Genomic DNA, 19,620 nt, shown 5'->3' with positions numbered 1-19,620 from the left:
CTGCAGACCTGTACTGTTCTTGAGAGGACACAATTTACAGATTAGGACAGCATAGCTTTGCTGAGACAGAATAGGCTAGTCCTTAATGACTCCTGTTTTCAAAGGTCTGTCAGATTATCCTGGGCCAGAAGGTTGAAGACAGATGCTCCAACTTTCTGATGTACTGGGGCTGTATACGTAGGCAGCTGTCTCTACAACTTGTCTCAGTTCTATAAGCTGTGTTGGGCTTCCTATATCTTCAAATAACATTGTTAATTCTCAGATTTCTGACAGGGTTAAAAGATTACTTATAGTCTCATACGCAACCCAGGCTATTTAACTTTGAGAGAATGGTTTTCAGATGGCATACATTCTAAAGCCTGTACTTAAGTCAGGTGTAGAATTATGTCTTTTAAATTAGGATAGATGACAGTGTTCTATTTTGTTGACAAAAATGGTGAACTGGGTGTTAGGTCTATCTTGTATTTTATAAATTACAAAATGGTAATAGCTGTGCTCAATTTATATCTGAGATAAAAGAGTCTTTTAAGTGGACAGAAAGGGGGAAGTTTTGTGGATGGCTCAGTGCTGCCTAAATTTTGATGTTAATTTCTGATCTCCTGGGAGGGAATGTGGACAAGGAGTGAGTCACATACTAGGTGACTTCTTGTGAACCAATCCCCTAATGAATAAAGTAGCCAATTACTAGGCAAGTAGGAGGGACTTCCAGGTTGGATAGGGGAAGAGAGGAAGAGAAGAGAGAGAGGGTCCTTTTGGATGGGGACAGCAAAAGGACAAGATGTAGCTACTAGTGTCCTGATTTCTATGGCAGATCCACCAAGATTCACCACCAGAGGATTTAGATTTAAAATACAAGATTAAGATTCTAGTTGTTTTGCCCAGAAATTGAGTTCCCATTGTTTCTGAATCAAAAACAAGACAAAAAACAATATATGTATGAGTTTGTGTGTATTTAAGGATCAGGTATTATGATTTCAGTCAATCCTCTTTATTATAATTTTTTACCATATCAATTAAAGTATACACTATATTATTATATGATGAATATGCACATAGAGATTGAAATTAGTTGCTATCATTAGTAATTTAATACACATGTTATCTTACATACTTTATGTGTTTGTATATGATCAAAAGCAGCTAACTCTACTTATTTAGCAAAAGACCCCAGGAAGTGTGAACTCCTGTCTTCATTCTTTGCAAAGAGACCTCACTTCACTAACAGGTCTGTTTGTTTGAGTTTGCTTTCAAAACTTCTTTGCCAATTCATTTCCACTTGTACATACAATGAATGAAGGATGTTAAAGTGTTGTTGACCTAATAAATGCTTGACTGACATACTTACAGAATATATGATATCCTCCCCCAATAGCCAATGCAATGAAGTATTAATTTCCCAGGAAAATGCACGCATGTGCACGCGCGCACACACACACACACACACACACACACGCACGCACACACATACACATACACACATCAAGTTTAGACTATTTCTCCTGGGTGATTCTTGTATATATTTTCTGAAAAATTTTTCCCTTGTTGTTCTGATGGCAGCAATGGTTGAAACGTCATGGCAGGTGCTGTCACTGTCACAGCAGGATTTAATGGTAGCACTACAAGAACCTGTGAATGAATCAAAATGTCATTGAGTCACTGAGTATAGTCAGTCCTTCCATTTCCATACCCTATAGTGTCACTTTACTAGTGTCTACACTATGGCTACTAAGCTGATCAAACATCACACTAAGTGGTATCTGGGCCACTTCTTGGACCATCAGGTGTTGCAGACCTACGACACTCTTTCTGTGGCAGCTGAATACCTGGTGTTCTCAACTGCATCTTACAGCATCAGTCTTCTGTGTGAATGGCTTACTTGAACCAAAGTGTCACAGAGAATGAGAGCGGCATGCTTTCAAATTAGTTTGCTCCTGTTGACAGCTACACATCCAGACCTTGACACAGTGTCCTTGAATGAAGTTCTGCATACATGACAGTGGCTCAGAATGGCAGAAGCTTCATGACACATGGAAATATATTCTGAACTTTTCAATCAAGGGACATGGGGCAGCAGTAGAATGAAGATGTTGTTCATATTTGAGCAAAACATGTGCGTAGGTCACTGCCTTTGTGGGTTAACACAGTAGAGAGCAGCAGGAACAGCATTCCTGAGCTCTAGGGAGTAGTTGCTGGGTTACACTAGCTTCTTATACAAGCTTTGAAGTAGCTTATCTGGCATACTGTATTCATGGTCTACTTCCTGACTATTTTTCTCGTCCTGTGTATGTGACTTTCTTCTCCCTATGTGACCTTTTTCTTCCTCCTTGTTCTACAGAAGTCCTCGGGTTAAGACAATGGCCAGGTGTGCACAAACTGAAAGTTTCTGAGGAACAACAGCCCAATCAACTCTATGAACACAGTTTAGACAGGAGAATAGGGACTAGAAAGGATTAGAGTGGAGGGAATGGGGCTAGATTTGATAAAAAAAAAAAAAAAAAAAAAAAAAAAAAAAAAAAAAAAAAAAAAAAAAAAAAAAAAAAAAAAACCTTATATGCAAGTAGGACATATACAATGTGAAAGAAGCCAGTACACAGAAGACTCTAAGCTCTTCTTTGCCTGGGCTTCATCTAAGGAAGACAGCATCCTGGGTGAGGTTGGGGGGTGGGGGTGGGGGGCAGTCGGTTATCCAGATACAAAAAAATAGGTCTAGACTATAATGATCCTATAAAAGGTGCTTCATTCTGTGGCTGGATGCCTTTCTACAGCTCACTAGTTCACTTCCATTTTTTAGGAATGCTTTTCTTTCCTTGATAAACTGTCTCTATTTCTAACATGAGTCCCTGGTACAGAGCATTGCTCTGGATCTGGAAGTGGGTAACCTATGAACTGAGAGGGGTGGCTTAGCACTCCTAAATCGGTTTTCCCAGACTTTCTGGGCTTTTGAGATCTTTCCATCTTCCCTCTGCCTGGAGGATAAAGGAATTTTTCAGCTTGTCTGTCCTGTTTTGTTTTGTTTGTTTGGATTTCCCTCCCTCAAATTGTCCTGAAAATGTCCTTGAGCTTTCTTTTGAGTCTGGCTTTAAACTCTATTATTAATGAAACTAGGAAACTTGTTTTTGTGCTCACATGGCCTCTTAAGACTGAGCAGCTGACAAGACTAAGCTGTTGATGGTTTTGATTGAGCAACGTAAGATACAAAGATGTGTCCTTGTAAGCTGGTAGATATGTGTGACAGATTACAGAGCAATAGAGACTTACTAAGCATCACCCAACAAGGACTGCTACTCACCTCACTGGAGTTACAACAGGAAGCTTTACATCCAAATGCAGAAATGGACACAGCAATGCAGAATTCTAGCATATTTAAAATTAACATCAAAACATCCAAACCCTAAAAACAGATTCATACCAAAGAATGTGAAGAATGGAGATTACACGTTTGAACTATGCCTTCCTCCCCCTGACTACCATGCCAATAAGGTAAGGCTCTGTCCAGGGGTTTAGAAATACAGCTTTTGATACAGTCCAAACCCTAGACAATTTCTTCGTCCCCTGAATGTCACTAATTTTGTCACTTATTTTTTTAAACAATAAAAATTATCAAAGACCACTAACTCCAAGACTGATGTGTTCTGTGCTAGACATTTCACATGGAGAAACCAATAATATCATTCCATATTTGAAGAGGATAGTCTTTCAGGATAGTCCCAGCCCAAGGATAGGGTTAGCCTGCTTTACAGTTGGAACAGAGATTGTTTATTAGATAATATAGGCAAAATATCCTGGCCTGTGCAGGCTGTCCAAGTTATTATGAAATCTTTACATGTAGAAGTAAGATCCTGAAGAATTCTAGTCTAAGAGACTAAAGATGCTTCAGTGTTTGCCTAGAAAATAGAGGACAGAATGATGAGCCAAGGAATGTGGACAGAAGGTGGAAACACAAAAACCGAGAAAGTTACTTTTTCCTGATGCTCACAAGTTAGACAACAGCCCTGTCAACAGTTGATTTTATGCAATTGAGACTAATTTTGAACTTCTGTCACCTTGTAATAGCATATATATGGATTACACACTATTTTGGTTGATTATCACAATTATGATAAACCATTGGAAAGTTGTGCACCACACTAGTATTCACTGTGTTTGGCTTTGTCTGCATCTTCACCAAGCCACAGGATCAAAATGGAAGAAAAAGGGTGGTACATTTATGCTGAATTCACCTGCCTTGAACTGGTGCCTAGAATTGGCAGCTTTGAATATTCTTAGTGATCAGAGATGGTCCTTCTCCTGAGATTAGTCCATTGATCAGGAGCTTGGCACATGAGAGATACTGACTCAGTGGACTGTGAGAATATTTGTATTGGTTGTTTTCATCCTTGCTCCTGCTTCAACAGATCCCTTAGCCTCTGGGTTCAGGCCTTGTGGTAGGCACGAGTGGAGAACAGCAAGTAGGAGAGATAGCAATTTCACAGATCATATAATTTAATTTACATAAACAAGAACAGGTTAGGCATGGTGGCTTACCACTATAATCCCAACATTGAGAAGACAGGCTGGATTTTAACTCAGGTGTAACCTAGGCTATATAGTAAGACTCCAATCTCCAGCAATACCAATCACACCTACTGAAAATATCAACAAAGACTAAAGAAAGTAAAGATAGACTTTCACCATAAGTAGCAGATGTGTATGTGTTTATAATACACTATTATAAGCTGCAGGAATTACCATATTTCTTGATCATGTTGGCTGACCATTGGCAATTTCTTGTGGCTTGCTCTGGTCGTTCAAGTTATATACACACCATTTGCTCTTTCTTACAAAAAGCTTATACCTTTAAACCCATTTTACAAAGATTATAAGCTCTACAATGTATCTTTTTCTCCCAAGAGGATTGGCACCTCCCACCATTAGGAACTTGGTATTATTTTGAATCTTTCTGGGGCACAAACTGAAGATCAGACATGACATATGGCTCCCTACAGTGGAAAACTAGCCACGTTAGTGGTTTTCTTTCTACTCATTACAGACAAAAAGAAAAATAATGAGGTTTCACCTGATCCCTAAAGTGTTGTCCTACTTTGCTATCTTTTCAACATCACAAATTGATCTATTTTCCTATTCTCTTTTATTTTATCCAATAATTTATTTTTTATTTACTTTACATCTCAATTACAGCCTATCCCTCCTCTTTTCCCAGTCCCTACCCTATAAACACTTCCCCCCATTGCTCCCTCTTTTTCTCCTTAGAGGAGGGGGAGCCCCCTTAGGTACCACCCCCGAATTTGATCTTATGATCAGAATGTTGACTGTTGCTTTTGCAAGAGTCAGTGAGCCCTTGCCTCTACCATCCAAGTGAATACTTACCCTGGTGATTTCATAATCATAATGAAATATAACAATAAGCACACTGAAGAAACTAATAAGGCTTGTAGCTGCAGCCAACACAGAGCTGATAGTGTTCAAAGTTAGACTACTGATGACCTAGAAAGGAATGGGGATCAGTTATCAGTGGCATCCTTTGTATAGCTCCATCAATATTTGAAGTACATCATTTCATCCTCTTCTTGCCAAAACTAGACTCTGTATGTTTCCTTATAGTAGCTTTACATCCAATCCTTTGCCAAAATAAAAACACAGTAACTGTTATTTCTAAGACTAAATCTTCCAGATGATTCTCAAGGACACAAATGCTCTTCAAATTTGCTAGTAAAATTTTCAGTCTTTAACACATTATCTGGAAAGCCTGTGTGTCATTTTTCATCACACTGTGCTGTGAATGCCTAATTGTTCTTGTGTAAATTCTGATGGCCTCTTGCATATTTCCTCCTATGCTGTAGATATAGCTCTGCAATTCTCGTCTTGTGGTTCAGTTAAATAAACTTCATTGTGTGAAGTAAAATTCAGCAAACTGGACGTCTGCTGCCTCTAGAACATGAGCTGAATGTTAGTGGTCAGAGTTGATGAAAGATGCTAAGAAGGCAGAAAGGATTTAGCCCGGGGTTTAGAAAAGTCACCTTGATCTTCTTGCTACACAACTTGCTACACAAAGTCAACTTGCTACACAAGTTGATTGTTGGGAGCCGACTTTAGTAGAAAGTGGCTAGATCAACTTTGCAGCCATCTGGAACCATATACCCTGATGAAAGACTTGGTTGTCAAAAGCCTATAACAGCTGAAGCACACTCTGATAAATATATTGTTTATCCCACATAGCTTGTTTTGCTGATTAGTGACCTCAGCTGTATGGTGCACGTGGTAAAGTGTTTTCACCTGTGTTCTCCTGCTTGTGTATATAAATACCTCAGAATTCCCTTCAAAAGAAGAGACTCGATCACACCCTGTCTTGTCTCCATTCTTCGCGTCTCCTGCCCCTGCAGCCTCTCTCTCTCTCTTGATCAGAGCACTTAGCCCCAAAGCGTTGAGCAAGAGTACAGGTTCTCAACAGTTGATGTTTATGTGTTCCAGGAAGCAAAATTCAAATGAATTCTTTTAGAGAATGAAATAACTGGTGAACTCTTGGCTAATGCCTTTATCAGCTTTATGATGGACATATCATTGTAAATGTCATTTAAAGCCATTCACTATTTTATGTTTACAAATGACTTATCTGACTATATGTACATGCAGCATGGGCATGGCCCTGGTACCCACCTAAGCCAGATGAGGGCCTGAGATCCCATGGAATTGAAGTTATGTATGTATATCTGTGAGCCACCATGTGGTTGCATAGAAAAAAATCTGGGTCCTCTATAAGAACAAGTGCTCTCAACCTCTGACTGTCTGGACTTTAAAACATTTTTATACTATTATTTTGGATGCATCTATAGATGGTATTTTAATGTCACTCAATATTTTTTTTTTATTTTTACCATTGCAAATATTTGGGTGTCAGTATCATGGGTTGGATCTGAAGCTTCAAGGCACATCTATGTAAACCCCACACAACATTTCTTCCCCTAAATCACTGCACCACCACCAAGATTCTCCCAGCAACTGCCTTGACATTATATCCAGTCAGACATGATGAACCAGTAGCTCAGCTACAGGTGTGAAAGTCAGGTCCTTCTAAGACTCATAGCTATGGCTTTAGGAAGATAGAATTAACCCCTTTACATCTTAGCAGAAGGCATAGTTAATAAAAGTATTCCCTTTTGATAGCAAAATAAACCAAAACACATACCAGGCTCTTTGTAGTTTTCACTCCTGCTGCAATTGACAGGGATCCTGAGATAATGAACTGGTTATGAGGAGAAATGCCCAGGTTAAAACTCTTCATAAACAGTTGGTATAAATCATAGCATACTATCCCTTACTTCTAAATCAATGTGTCTAATAAAGTGGTCGACTGTCTGAAAAGCAGCCATTTTCTATGTCACCCACCTTACCCATCCCCACAAAAGCAGAGAAGAAAAGAAAAATGAGTTAATGGAAAAAACATGTTTTTTTAATAGATTATTTCATTTGTTTATTTTGGATGTTTGAGGTAAGATCTTGTTATGTAGTGCTGGTTGACTAGCAGCTTGCTACATAAACCATGCCAGGCTTGTACTTGGAGCGACTCTCCTGTTTATGCTACCTGAGTGAAAGGATAACAGTCAGGAGCCATCAAGTGTGTTTCAAAATTTTAATATTTTCTCTAGGCTTCCAGTATAGAGGAAAAAGCCATGGTCCCTCTCTGTTGTACTTTTCCCCTTTAAAATTCTATGACTAGAATAATCATCTTTCTAATACACTGATAAAGCTGTCTGCAGTTTCTTACTCTGAAGACATTTATTTAATATTTAGAACATTTTGAAATTATATTTCATGGATTTGAAAAGAAACTAAGGACTTTTTAAGTTTAAATTATCAGGTCCTTTCACATACTTCTTATTAAGGTTTTTGAAAACGTATTCAACTTTTATATAAAAAATTTTAAGAGCAATGAAGACTAAAACTCTCCAATCCTTATAACAAGATTTTGCCAACGTGACTCTAAAGAAGTTAGCCCAACAAAAAAAAAAAAGAAATTATCCTTGTTGAAAATACATATTGGAATCTGTAAATAAAATGACAACAAATTAAATTATATAATAGATGATAACTAGATTGTAGTTATAGATGTAGCTCATTTGAGTCTGCCAATTTGGCCATTATTTTCTATTTAATTGAAATGACTGCTGTTAATTTGACTGAGTTGAACTCTTTAGACTATTCAGGTAAATATATGGATGTCTGCTCTTGCTTTCCAAATTTTATTTTGTGAGATTTAAAAGGTAATGGTAGTGTCAGTAGGACCACATCATTCAAACAAAAATTAACATATAAGATGAGAGGCTGGAAAGTTGGATATCAGTCCATTGCTCCTTGTGCAGGCCTGAGACCCTGAAGTGGCTCCTCCATCAATGAACTATCAGAGTTAGTTTCCAAGATGGCAATGAGTAGGAATTAAAGATTGAAGCAGACATCCACAGTGAGGAGATAAGTGAGATTCTGATTCTGAGTTCTTTTTCATGGACTGAATACATCATGAGAAAATTAACCTTTCTTAGTCTCACTTTAATTTTCATTTATACAATAAAGATAAAGGCAAATCTCTCAGAAGTTGTAGTGATTGATTGAGGTGGAACATTACATACAAAAATATTTATTAATATGTCCAGATTATAGCACAATATAAGCTATTAGTGGAATTATTGGGGGAATTATCATTATTATTATCATTTGTATTAATATACAAGGTGTCATGCAACTTTGAAAAATATGACAGTTTGTGGCATTCTTCAAATCCTAAACACTTGTAAAATAAAAAGGGAAAAATTAAAGTACCAGGTCTACCAAATAACGAAATTTTCTCATTCTCCAGATCATCAATAAATGGAAACCTTGCAACACTTGAATAAGACTCTAAACTGTAAAATAACAAATAACCAAGTTTATGCATTTTGTTTTCTATTTGTAAGTTCATAACATATAGGTAAGTAAATGTTTGATTTTTATATTTAATTGACACTTTGAAATAAAAAAGAATTATATGATGTTTATTTATAGAGGAAAGTTTTTTAACTTTCAGAAATTCTTATTCAAATTTTGATAGTTATTTACAATTGAAACAAAATTTATCTACAGTTTTCCTATTCTCTTAAGCATTTATGGAGATTTGATTAACCTGATGTTGTTAATCACCTGCTCACCTTTGTCCCCTCTTCTTTACCAAACACCCTTGTTTCATGCATTCTTTCATGGGCTTCAGAGTTTTGTGATTCCCTTCCTAGCTAGAGAAACAGATCTCAATTTCCCCAAGTTAATGATAGCAAGACAGCTATCCTTGGTTTGAGAATATACTTGTAAAAGTTTTATGAGTAGTGAAACAAATAGGTCGGCAAGTCATATCGCTCTTTCTAATCAACCCTGTGATTGACTAGCCATGAGCTTCTTAGGAAATCAGTTGTGTCAATATTTAAATAACTCTTGTGGGAGTACAAGACTACATGCTGTCACAATATATCTTAAGTGACATATTAAATAGTTCACCTATCTTATATGAATGGCATGTGGATATTGCAAAGTGAACAAGGAAATATTGAATCAGGTATAAATATGCTGTCTTCAAATGTATAGACTACTTGAAAGAGTTGAGAGAATATTTCACTCGAAGTTAGTATAGTCACAACAGGGTGTTATTATCTCTAGTTATATGAGACTGTACGTTACTTACCATTATTGGTCCCCAAATTTGGGCCATTGAGATCACTGAAATGGGTGGTGTAAAAAATGTAGTTTTCATCATTATTATTCCTATGCTGAGGTTTATGAGAGCAATTATAACTTGTACAACCTAGACACAAAAAATTAAAAGCATTATCCACCAGAAAAATGGTGCCCATGATAAGTATTACCACAGTGCTGTTACCTCCCTTCATAATTCACAGATAAATTTTAAAATATTATTCTTTTCTCAATTGTCTTCATATACAGATGGGATGTAGTAACTTATAAATCATACCTTGGACTCTCTCTCTCTCTCTCTCTCTCTCTCTCTCTCTCAGTCTCATCTCTCTCTCTCTCTTACACACACACACACACACACACACACAAACACATACATTTCAGTAATTTCAAACTTAAAGGAATTTTGTGAAGTTCTTTCCAGTGATGCTTTTATGATGCCCATGATGCATCTCTACCTCTGTTGTTATCCTTTGTCATATGCTCACATAAGAATAGTGAATTAGGAAGAAATTATACCAGTAAGAAACAATTTGAGGAAATGAAGCTAGATGCATAATGAGGGAAATACGAAGAGCACACGAGATCTTTGGGAGCTGCGAGTTTGAGGAAGGAATGTGAATACAGTGACCCAACAATGGGGAATTTGAGTATAATTGCATCCACAATAAAGACTCAAAGAAAATGAAAACAACATATGAAGATGTGTGAGAGGAAAGAAGAGCAGTGGTAGAGGGGAATGAATGGGACTATATGGAAAGATTGGAAAAGAAACACATATTTATTATCATACATTGTGTCTATATAACATTAATACTTAAAGAAAAAGAAACAGAGGAGACAGGTTGGGAGGGTTGGTGGAAGGAAATAGAGGATAGAAAATGTGTAATCATATTTTAATTAATTTTGTAAAATGGAAAAGGACAGATCTAAAATGAGTTACTCCACTACACAAAGCACTAAGCCCAGCGTGCTCATCCCTGGGAGTATGTATACCATTAGCTCCCCTTTAATTTTACTGTAAATGTAAAACTGCTCCCAATTTTTTAAAAATTATTGATAATTTTAAAATAACCATATTCTATGTTAACATAAAGCATATATTATGAAAATAATTTCATAAGAGAACAGTGGAGTAGAAAAGAAACAGGTGTCTGTCTAATGGCAACTGCCCAGTGATTAGAAGCTTGGCCCAGTGAGGTCCTTCTCCATTTGCTGGCCTTTAATTTGCCTCGGATGTTATTTTTTGAAGTTCTCTGTTATTTTTTAGGCACATTCTTCTGGAGAAAGAAGTATATGGAGAATGGAGGATTTCTCATCATCTGAGTAGCAGGGTAAAGAAAGGCATAGCAATTGTATAGAACAGAATGGGTTTGTCAGCCAGAGGGCCAGGCTACAACTGTAGCCTTATAGCTTTTTCTCTACACTAAGTTAGATATGATCATCTTAGAAGATCCACAGCCTAGAACATACCTCCAATCTCTATATTTTAAATGGTTTAAACTGAAACTCTGATGTAATAGACTAAGACATCAATTTTTAAATGATAAATTTGAAAATTAAATGCTTTTGGCCTTGGGATGTATTGATGTGCCATGAGAGGGCATGACATGTCCTTTTTTTTTTTTTTTTAATCATTTATATATTTACAAACTCATTCTCCCCTGATATTCAAAAATGTCTTACCCCGAGGACTTTGGGTTCCCCTTTCAAGAATTTCTTTTTGTTTTCATTCCACATTTCTGATTTCATAACAGACTTCTCTGAGGGCTGATTGCCTCCAGGAACCACTGCCACGGTGGTCTGTTCTAGTCCTTGCATGGTTTCCTGGGCAGCAGAAACAGTACTGAAATAAGAATGAAAGTTTGGATGAACTTTTGGAAATAATTCAATGCCAGGTTCTCACTTAAGGGTAAATTCCAAATAAAATCTTCCCATGTTATAATAATTAACAACAACAATAGTAATAGCAGCTTAGATAAGATGAAAACAGTTGTTTTAATCTCTTGTTAAGAGATTTTCCAATTCTATTTCCAATTTTATTTTAAATGCTCTTCCTTTTCTTTCTATACCCACAAATACTTTGGGCTTCACTTTTCAAGTTAGTAGTTGGAGCATTTGTGCATGTTGACTTCATCTTTAAGAGGTGCACCCCACTTCATCATCTCATCTGGTTCCACAACAAAGAAACCCATCACATCTATGCAGTCTCCTCACAGAGTCTCCTCTGCCTGTAAACTACTCAACCAACCTGCAGTGCAAGGGGAACTTAAGCAGTCCCTGGTACTTCCCTCTATTCAGAATTATGGTTTCTTTAAAAACCCAGGTAGTTAGGATATGTGAACATGTTTTTGTTTTGATCCCACGTGTGGGATGTGGGGCTGCTTCAGATGTCCACAGCTGCTAGCTAGGATGGTCTAGTGTTGTAGAAGGGCTGTGATTTTTGCCAACTGCAAATGTTTGGGATTCTAGGGACTCATGAAAGGGTATATATGTGAGAGGGCGGAGCCCTGAGCAACCTATGGTGGCTGCTGTTCCCCCAACCTCACACTACCCCAACTCACCCATCTGCTGGTCACCTACTACTGCTAGTTCCTGCTGTTTCCTGTGCTGCTTTTGCTATTGCTGGATTGCTGGGCTGCTGGTTGCTTGTTAGAGATATATTGTTAGAGATGGAGATTGAATTTTCTCAAGGAACTTGATGCCCCTAATCAGCAGGAAGTTGTCTAAAGAGATGTCAACTCCCTTTCCCCTCTAAACTTCTTTCCTATCTAATGTTGGAGGGTTGCAATGGATTAGGGTGGAATTTGCACAGAAATGTGTGGTAGATATAAGAACCCAATAAAGTAGCAAAAAAAATATATATGCCTACACTTCCCTTTCATGTTCAAGAAGGAAAAGGTATTCTTAAGAGAACCCAAGGTGAAGGGTTTAGTCCAGTGAAAGCACAACTTACTCATTTGTTGTAAAGAACCTCTGCAATGCCTCTCAGAAATACCTTCAGACCTCTTCAATGTGCTGAACTCCTTGGTTGTTTATTCATTCCCCCCTTGGGGCATATTTACTAATGTGCAAGCATTAAAAACAGAACTCTAAAGGGCATGACTCTCTTTGGTCAAACCAAAAATAGAAACAAACAAGCCTAAATCTCAACAGTTTTTGGTAATTGACAGTGATACAAAAATGAAGTCTGAGCAGAGAAAAGCCTGTGCCTAAGATCCAATAATCTGAAGGATGGAAAGATGGCTCAGTGTTTAAGAGTACTGGATTTTCTTCCAGAGGACCCAAGTTCAATTGCTAGCTCCTATATGGCAGCTCATACCCATCTATAAATATAATTCTAGGGCATAAATGCCTTCTCTGGTCTCTTTGCACACCAAGCATGCATGTGGCATACAGACATACATACAGACAAAACACCTATACACATGAGAGATTGAATAATCTGGAGTTTTCTCCTAGCTTTCATTAAGATGGGAATTCCTGGTTACATTCTTTAGATCACTTTGACTTCATCTGTGCAAGAGTGCATTGGACACAATTGCTACCCAGCTTCTTTCTGATCTTCACACTTCTAAGAGTCTTCTCAGTGTCTTCCATTTGATGGACATCCATATCCAAGGCTTCAGATCTTGGCCTTTGAGTCCTAGTTCAGATCACAGTCCATTCCAAGAGCAGACTAATCATGTCAGGCTGAGTGTTCAGCCTCCATCATTGGAATTTCCACCAAATTCTGCATGGAGCAGATATTGTCTTAAATCATGGATTATCAGAATAATATGTAGGTGACAGAGATTAACATAATAGAAGTTAAGAGTATGTGAAATGATCAGTCAATACGCTAAATACCAATTTCAGGTTTTTGATACCCCGAGTATAGAAAAATTAAAACAACTTCATACAATGCTCAATTGGGGCCTTGCTAGAGCCTTTATCTTTTCTTTTACTTTCTGTTTAATAATGTTATTTTATTCATTATTATTTTAAATTTTTTATTTTAAAATTTTTATCATTTTAAAAATTTATTTTTGAGAATATTATACTTGAGTACTGTATTTACATCATTACCATCCCACCCTATCTTCTGTCCAACTTTTCTCATGATCTCCTACTTCCTGTATATTCATGACCTCTTTCCCTTTAATTACTATTGTTAACTATGCATATGATTTTACACACACACACAATGTTGGGTTCATTTAATCTTGCTTGTATGTAAATGTGTTTAGAAATGACCACTTAGGATTGGCTAATGCATCATTGAGCTTCTTGCTAGAGGAGCCAGTAATTGCTTATAGTTTTCATCTAAGGATGAACACACAAGATATTCTCAAGGGTACAACAGTGGCACTTATTATCTTGAGGATAGCCAAGAGATGTCTAAATGGCCTTAAAGACACCACAGGAGAAAATCCACGCCTGGAACTGTAACCTAGCCACCTACCTGACTGGTGAGGTCATAGTCCCTGGAGGAGGAACTATTTCTGCCACTTTAACAAGCCTTTATCTTTTCCTTGTCCTTATTCTTTGCACCAAAACTGCCTCCCAAGGTACAGCAAAAAAGTCAAAAGACTAGTGTATGTAGTGAAAGTTGATCTCATTTTTCTACTTTTTCACTTCGATGTCCCATATTTATCCAGTAAATTAAAAGTCATCATGCTGAAGCCTAGAAAGCCAAATTTCTGCACCTACCTACTTCCAAAATGCCTGTTCTCTGTGTCTGCAGAGGGCCAAGCTCTGGGAAGCACGCCCCCCCCCCCCACACAGAGTCTTTGTTCAGAGCCAATGGCCACCCCACACTTGGCACCCGACTCAGCTTAAATTTGCATGATTCTTCTAGCACCTTTGTAGATCATAAAGGCTGTGATATGAATCTCTGAGAAAAACACAACCACTTCCTACATTTTCTATAAAAAACATTAACTGACTTTCGATTCCTCAACCAGGGCATGTATATTTATTGTGAAATATACTCAAAAAGAGTGGCTCCCATTAGCAGAGTTTTTATTCCACAAAAAAATAATATTGCTTTTTGTGATGATAAGTTAGGAGATTTCCTTTTTGTAAATCTCCATTAAGGGAATATAAATAAAGTACTATGATATTTCAAAATGTTGTATGACTCATTATTTTGTTTATTAAATATTAATAAAAGCAAAACTTAAAACTAAACAAAGCAGACATACCAAAATATAACAAATGTATGATATTAAAGATTTAACATATTCAGACTAATGTCATTTAGATGGCCTTTCAAATGTGTTTGAAATATTCACACATTGTAGTTACATATGTTTTCCTAGAGACATGTGTTTTTCTAGAGAATTGTGTATATAGATTTTAAATGTATTGTGTGTACAGGAAACTCAACCATCAGAGACTTGTCATGAAGTCATCATTGTTACACAGCAACAATGAATACAGTGCTTTTCTGGGTCTAAGAAGCATCCAGTTTCATAGAAAAAGCTTATTCTCTAAGACAAACTTAACCACAGTCATTTCTTGCATAATCTCATTAGTCTAATGAACCTTAGATTCCTCACATAATCAAAACCATCTTCACATTACTTTGATAAAATATTTGATGTTGGGTGATTATGAAGAAGAGGGATTTATTTAACCCATTTTTGGTGGCATAACAAAAAGGATGACCACAGATACTGACAGCTCTAGTTATGATTATCTGGCTAAGTCACAGGTAATACTGGAAATGAGAGGGGTTACTGTTGCATGGTGAAATAGAAAGACTGAGCAAGGCCCAAGGTTTTCTTGATATCACAGTTTACACTCACATGAACTAACCAGGGTCACATAACAGTACTTGAAGTCCATTTAAGGGCAAGGTTTCTCGTGACCTAACCAAGTGCCTAGAGTTGTGGTTCTCAATTTTCCTAGTGCTGCAAACCTTTAAGAGAGTTCCTCATGTTGTGGTGACCCCCAACCATAAAATTTCTTTCTTCTTCATAAATGCTATCTTGCTATTGTAAGTCATAGTGTAAATAACTGTGGTTTTTTTTCCTGTTCTTTTTCATGACAGATTCATTTAACTTTGCTGCACATGAAAACAAAACACAAAGATAAGAGTATGTTGAGAAACGAAATATTCACAAGACACTTGTTGGGGAATTGTTTCACTCCCGAGTACAACTCCTTTCTACCAGAGCTGTTAGCTAATATCTTCATCCAATGACCCCACATCATTAGATAGTTTCAGCTGTAAATTTGATGCCATACGTACAAACCTGGGATGGCCTAGTGCTGCACCTTGGATGTGTATTGTGACAGAGACAGTTACAACTGATTACCAGTGGGTTCTGTGGCCAGTGGCAGTGCTTCTAGTACTACAGGAGAGAATATCACACCACAAAAGTTGTTCCTAAACATCTCAAATGATATCCCACTTCCCTGTTACCCTCTCTACCCACCCATCCCATGGTATTCCACTTCCTGGTTATCTCTCTACCACCACCCCCCATCCCACATCCCACATCCCACATCCCACTGTGTTTTCAAATAGTCTTAGGTGACTCCAGTAACAAGGTCATTCAACCCCTAAGATGGTCTTGCCCCACAGGTTGAGAACTGCTGTTTTAGAAGTACTTCAGCATTTTTTTTTTTTTATTAGAATCAAGCATCTATTAACATGATCCCATGGGGATCAAACTTCATTTGTATTACTTAACAAACAGTTCTTAGGTGATGTTTACATTAATGAATCATAGTACAGGCCACAGATAGAATGATGAAAAATGATTTATAAAATCTCCTCCCCTAGGAGCTTGATAAACTCAGAAATTGGGAACAAACTCAGGGAAATCTTAGGAAATTCAGTGAACTAATAAGGAAGCATGCCCTTAGAATCTTGGATAATCTGTTCTCTGCCTGGTAAAGCAGAGCCCCTGGAGAGCTCAGAGGTCACCAACAACCCCAAACATTGGAATGAATAGAAGGTTAATGGAGATGGGAGCATCTGAAAGGAGAGCTGATGAGTGAGCAAAGACATCACAATGAAGGAGAGTGAGATGATGGAGGGAAACCTGCACATCTAATGAAGTAGTAACCTCATCTACTATTGACTTGTGAAAGAAATTCATGGGCAGGGACATGGGTTAGGTACAATGGAGTGGCTTTGATTCTAGATAATGCAGAAATGCAGGATCTGTGCAGCTTCTTCAGCCATGATAGTGTTAGCAGTAAGTGAAGCTGTCTTACAGGTCTGCTGTAGGAAGCACCCATAGGAGTGGGGTCAACATTGATAACTGGATGTTCAGTAGTGTTTCATGATTCTAGTCTTGATTTTCTCTACACTCCTGAGAATAGATAAGGGATCCTTCTTGGTTTGAGATCCAGCAACACACACAAGCAGCCACAGCAGTGCTGGCTTCCAAAGTACAGGTTCCCAAAGCAGCTGCAGAGCCAGACAACCAGGTCCATCATCTAGAATCAATCAAGCTATTCTCACCTGGAATTTAGACTGTGTTCTTTCTCCAGAGTGATACAGACTGCACACATACCATGAGACTCTGGAGGTTGCCAGAGGCCCAGGAGTTGAGGGAAAGAGCACTGCTATAACTCTGACAATTTTCAAATACCAGTATGCCTATCAAAGTTGAGACAGGATCCATGGAGAGGTAGATGCAATTATTATTTAGGTTCTTGAGCTAACAGGGTGGAGAGCCAACTTGAGTGCAAGTTGTAGAAACACCATTCAGCAATGACCCTGAATCCTGATATCATTGGTTGTGAAGCATGGAATTGTTCAGATATTTTTCCAATGTGTATATGTGTGTGTGTGTGTGTGTGTGTGTGTGTGTATATATATATATATATATATATATATATATATATATATATATATAGTTTATTGGAGCTTTGCTCCTCTTCCATATGTATGTATATATTAATGTGTGTATGTATGCACTTATAAATGTATGTATAAATATATGTACTTATGATGTACGTGTGTATATATTTGTATGTATGTATGTAATACGTGAAGTTGTTGGAGCTTTTTGAAACTTGCTTCATTTACTAAGTGCCCTAAGTGTTCAGTTTCACCTCAATTCCTCTCAAATTTTCCTCAAAGTTTCAATTTTCAGTTTCAAATTCCCCTCAACACTGATTGTGATATCCTTTGGAACTGCTCAGTGTGTACCACACCCATGCATGCTTTCCCTATGGGAGTCAATTCTCAGAACTGGTGCCCCAGTGATTTATAATTATTTTCATGTTACTTGTGCTTTTGTTGGATCTGGAAAAGCTTTCAAAAATGAGGTACATTTGTTTTACAATCTTAGGAATGAATGCCAATGGTGTAGAAAACAAATAGACAATGCTTCTGTTTCTACTTGCAAGACTTTTTAAAAATGGTGTTTGGATTTCAATATCTCACACTTCATTGGCGTTCCCTATAATCACAAAGGACAGGCAATTTTAGAGAGAGCACATCAAACTTTAAAGACTCAAATATTTAAGTTACAAAATAAAGATTATAAATATTCATCTCAACATACTTTAAGCCATGCTTTACATATTATTGATCATAAAATATTATAGAACAAAACATAAGTCTTTTCGTTTTTTTTTTTTAAAAAAAACATCTTTTAAATACAATTTATTCCTCAACCTCTAATAAAATAAAAATATGTACTAACCAGATAATGGAAAGGATCCGATGTCAGATGATTTATTCCAGGAGAAGCTTTGCTTGTGTGTCTTCACAGGACTCTGATTAACCTTTATAGGTACCAGACTGGTTGATTGTGCAAGACTTCCCCCCACTGACTAAGAAACAGAAACTTTTGCTTCTGACATTTCTCCCCACCCACCTCAGCCATCATACATGAGTGAATATGTACTCTGAGGATTCAAAGTAGAAATTACTGTTTTTATATAAAGCTTAGACTTGTGATTCTTTTTTTAAAAATTTATAAGATTACTTTTTAAGATAAGTAATAAAATAGTTGATTCTCTCTTTGTGAGTGCACATTGCAACCTGCTAGTAAGAAAAACTGGCTGAGAAAATTACAATGTCTACTTATACTCTGTTAATCTATAACAAGCTACTTAAACACAAATGAATATGGGTTCTTGGGCATTATTTGTTTTTACCCCTAATATGTGAAACATTTGATCAACTGAAGGTATTAGGAAACAAGAGGTTTTTTTCTACATATATTTACTGTAATTTTTTTACTGAAAGAAAAATAGAATGTAACCATAGTATACATTTTATAGTACTTAAAAGATTTTGCTGGGATATGCTGGGGGCTAGCCCTGGGGTGGGGGCATTATTTTCTTTCTTGTTGGTTCTTCTTGAGGCGGGCTTGGGGGGGTGGTGGGGAAGGAAGAGAGTCGGTATAGGATAAGACTTGGTCTTAGGAGATTCTGGGGTGTCTTTTGAGATATTTAGGGTTGCTGTATAATAAAAGTTTACTTATCTAAGTCACTATGCTATTGTAGCTGACCTGCCTTCTGTGATCCTCTGAGGCCAGAAGCTGCAGTTTCTGGCACTTAGCACCTCATCCTAAAAACAGCAAAGGATTCAGTAAATAGCCTTTGTTCTATCTCAGCAGGAACTGCTGGGCTCTAACAGGCCTGCTAGTCTGAAGTCACAGAAAGAAAAGACACTTAGAGAAGTGATTACAGAGTTTATTACTAAGTGTAAAAAGTTCCCTATGATAGCTATCTAAGGGGAAAAGTGGAAAGGTCCTAAGTGAGGAAAAGGAAAAAAATTCTAGTAAGGGAAAAATTCTTCTAAAGGAAAAAAATATTTTTCCAATGTGTAAATGTATATATATATATACATATATATATGCATATATATATATGTATATATATATGGTTTGTTGGAGCTTTGCTCATCTTCCATACGTATGTATATATTAATGTGTGTATGTATGCACTTAT

General features: G+C 37.2%; 1 protein-coding gene across 1 annotated transcript; it reads right to left on the bottom strand.

Annotated features, from left to right (window-relative positions):
* Positions 1–471: 471 nt before the first annotated feature.
* On the bottom strand, positions 472–18,496 carry LOC117723952 (membrane-spanning 4-domains subfamily A member 4D-like). Its single transcript, XM_034523555.2, has 7 exons — positions 18,366–18,496; positions 11,398–11,557; positions 9,701–9,820; positions 7,184–7,240; positions 5,368–5,484; positions 3,290–3,391; positions 472–1,626 (listed from the first exon to the last, which is right to left on the bottom strand). The coding sequence occupies exons 2-7, from the start codon at positions 11,530–11,532 to the stop codon at positions 1,486–1,488; spliced, it is 672 nt and encodes a 223-aa protein (XP_034379446.1). The 5' UTR covers positions 11,533–11,557; positions 18,366–18,496; the 3' UTR covers positions 472–1,485.
* Positions 18,497–19,620: the final 1,124 nt, after the last annotated feature.

The sequence above is a fragment of the Arvicanthis niloticus genome, chromosome 1 (assembly GCF_011762505.2).
Source record: "Arvicanthis niloticus isolate mArvNil1 chromosome 1, mArvNil1.pat.X, whole genome shotgun sequence".
Classification (NCBI taxonomy): Eukaryota; Metazoa; Chordata; class Mammalia; order Rodentia; family Muridae; genus Arvicanthis; species Arvicanthis niloticus.
Note: the sequence above shows the minus strand (reverse complement) of the source record. Positions and strands in the feature narration are given on the sequence as shown.

Coding starts and splice junctions, on each gene's coding strand:
- LOC117723952 (XM_034523555.2), bottom strand. CDS start 11,532: ATGCAAGGACTAGAACAGACCACCGTGGCAGTGGTTCCTGGAGGCAAT. Junction 9,821..11,397: donor GGGAACCCAAAGTCCTCGGG/GTAAGACATTTT, acceptor TTTTGTGTCTAG/GTTGTACAAGTTATAATTGC. Junction 1,627..3,289: donor CCTGTTGTAACTCCAGTGAG/GTGAGTAGCAGT, acceptor ATTCATTCACAG/GTTCTTGTAGTGCTACCATT.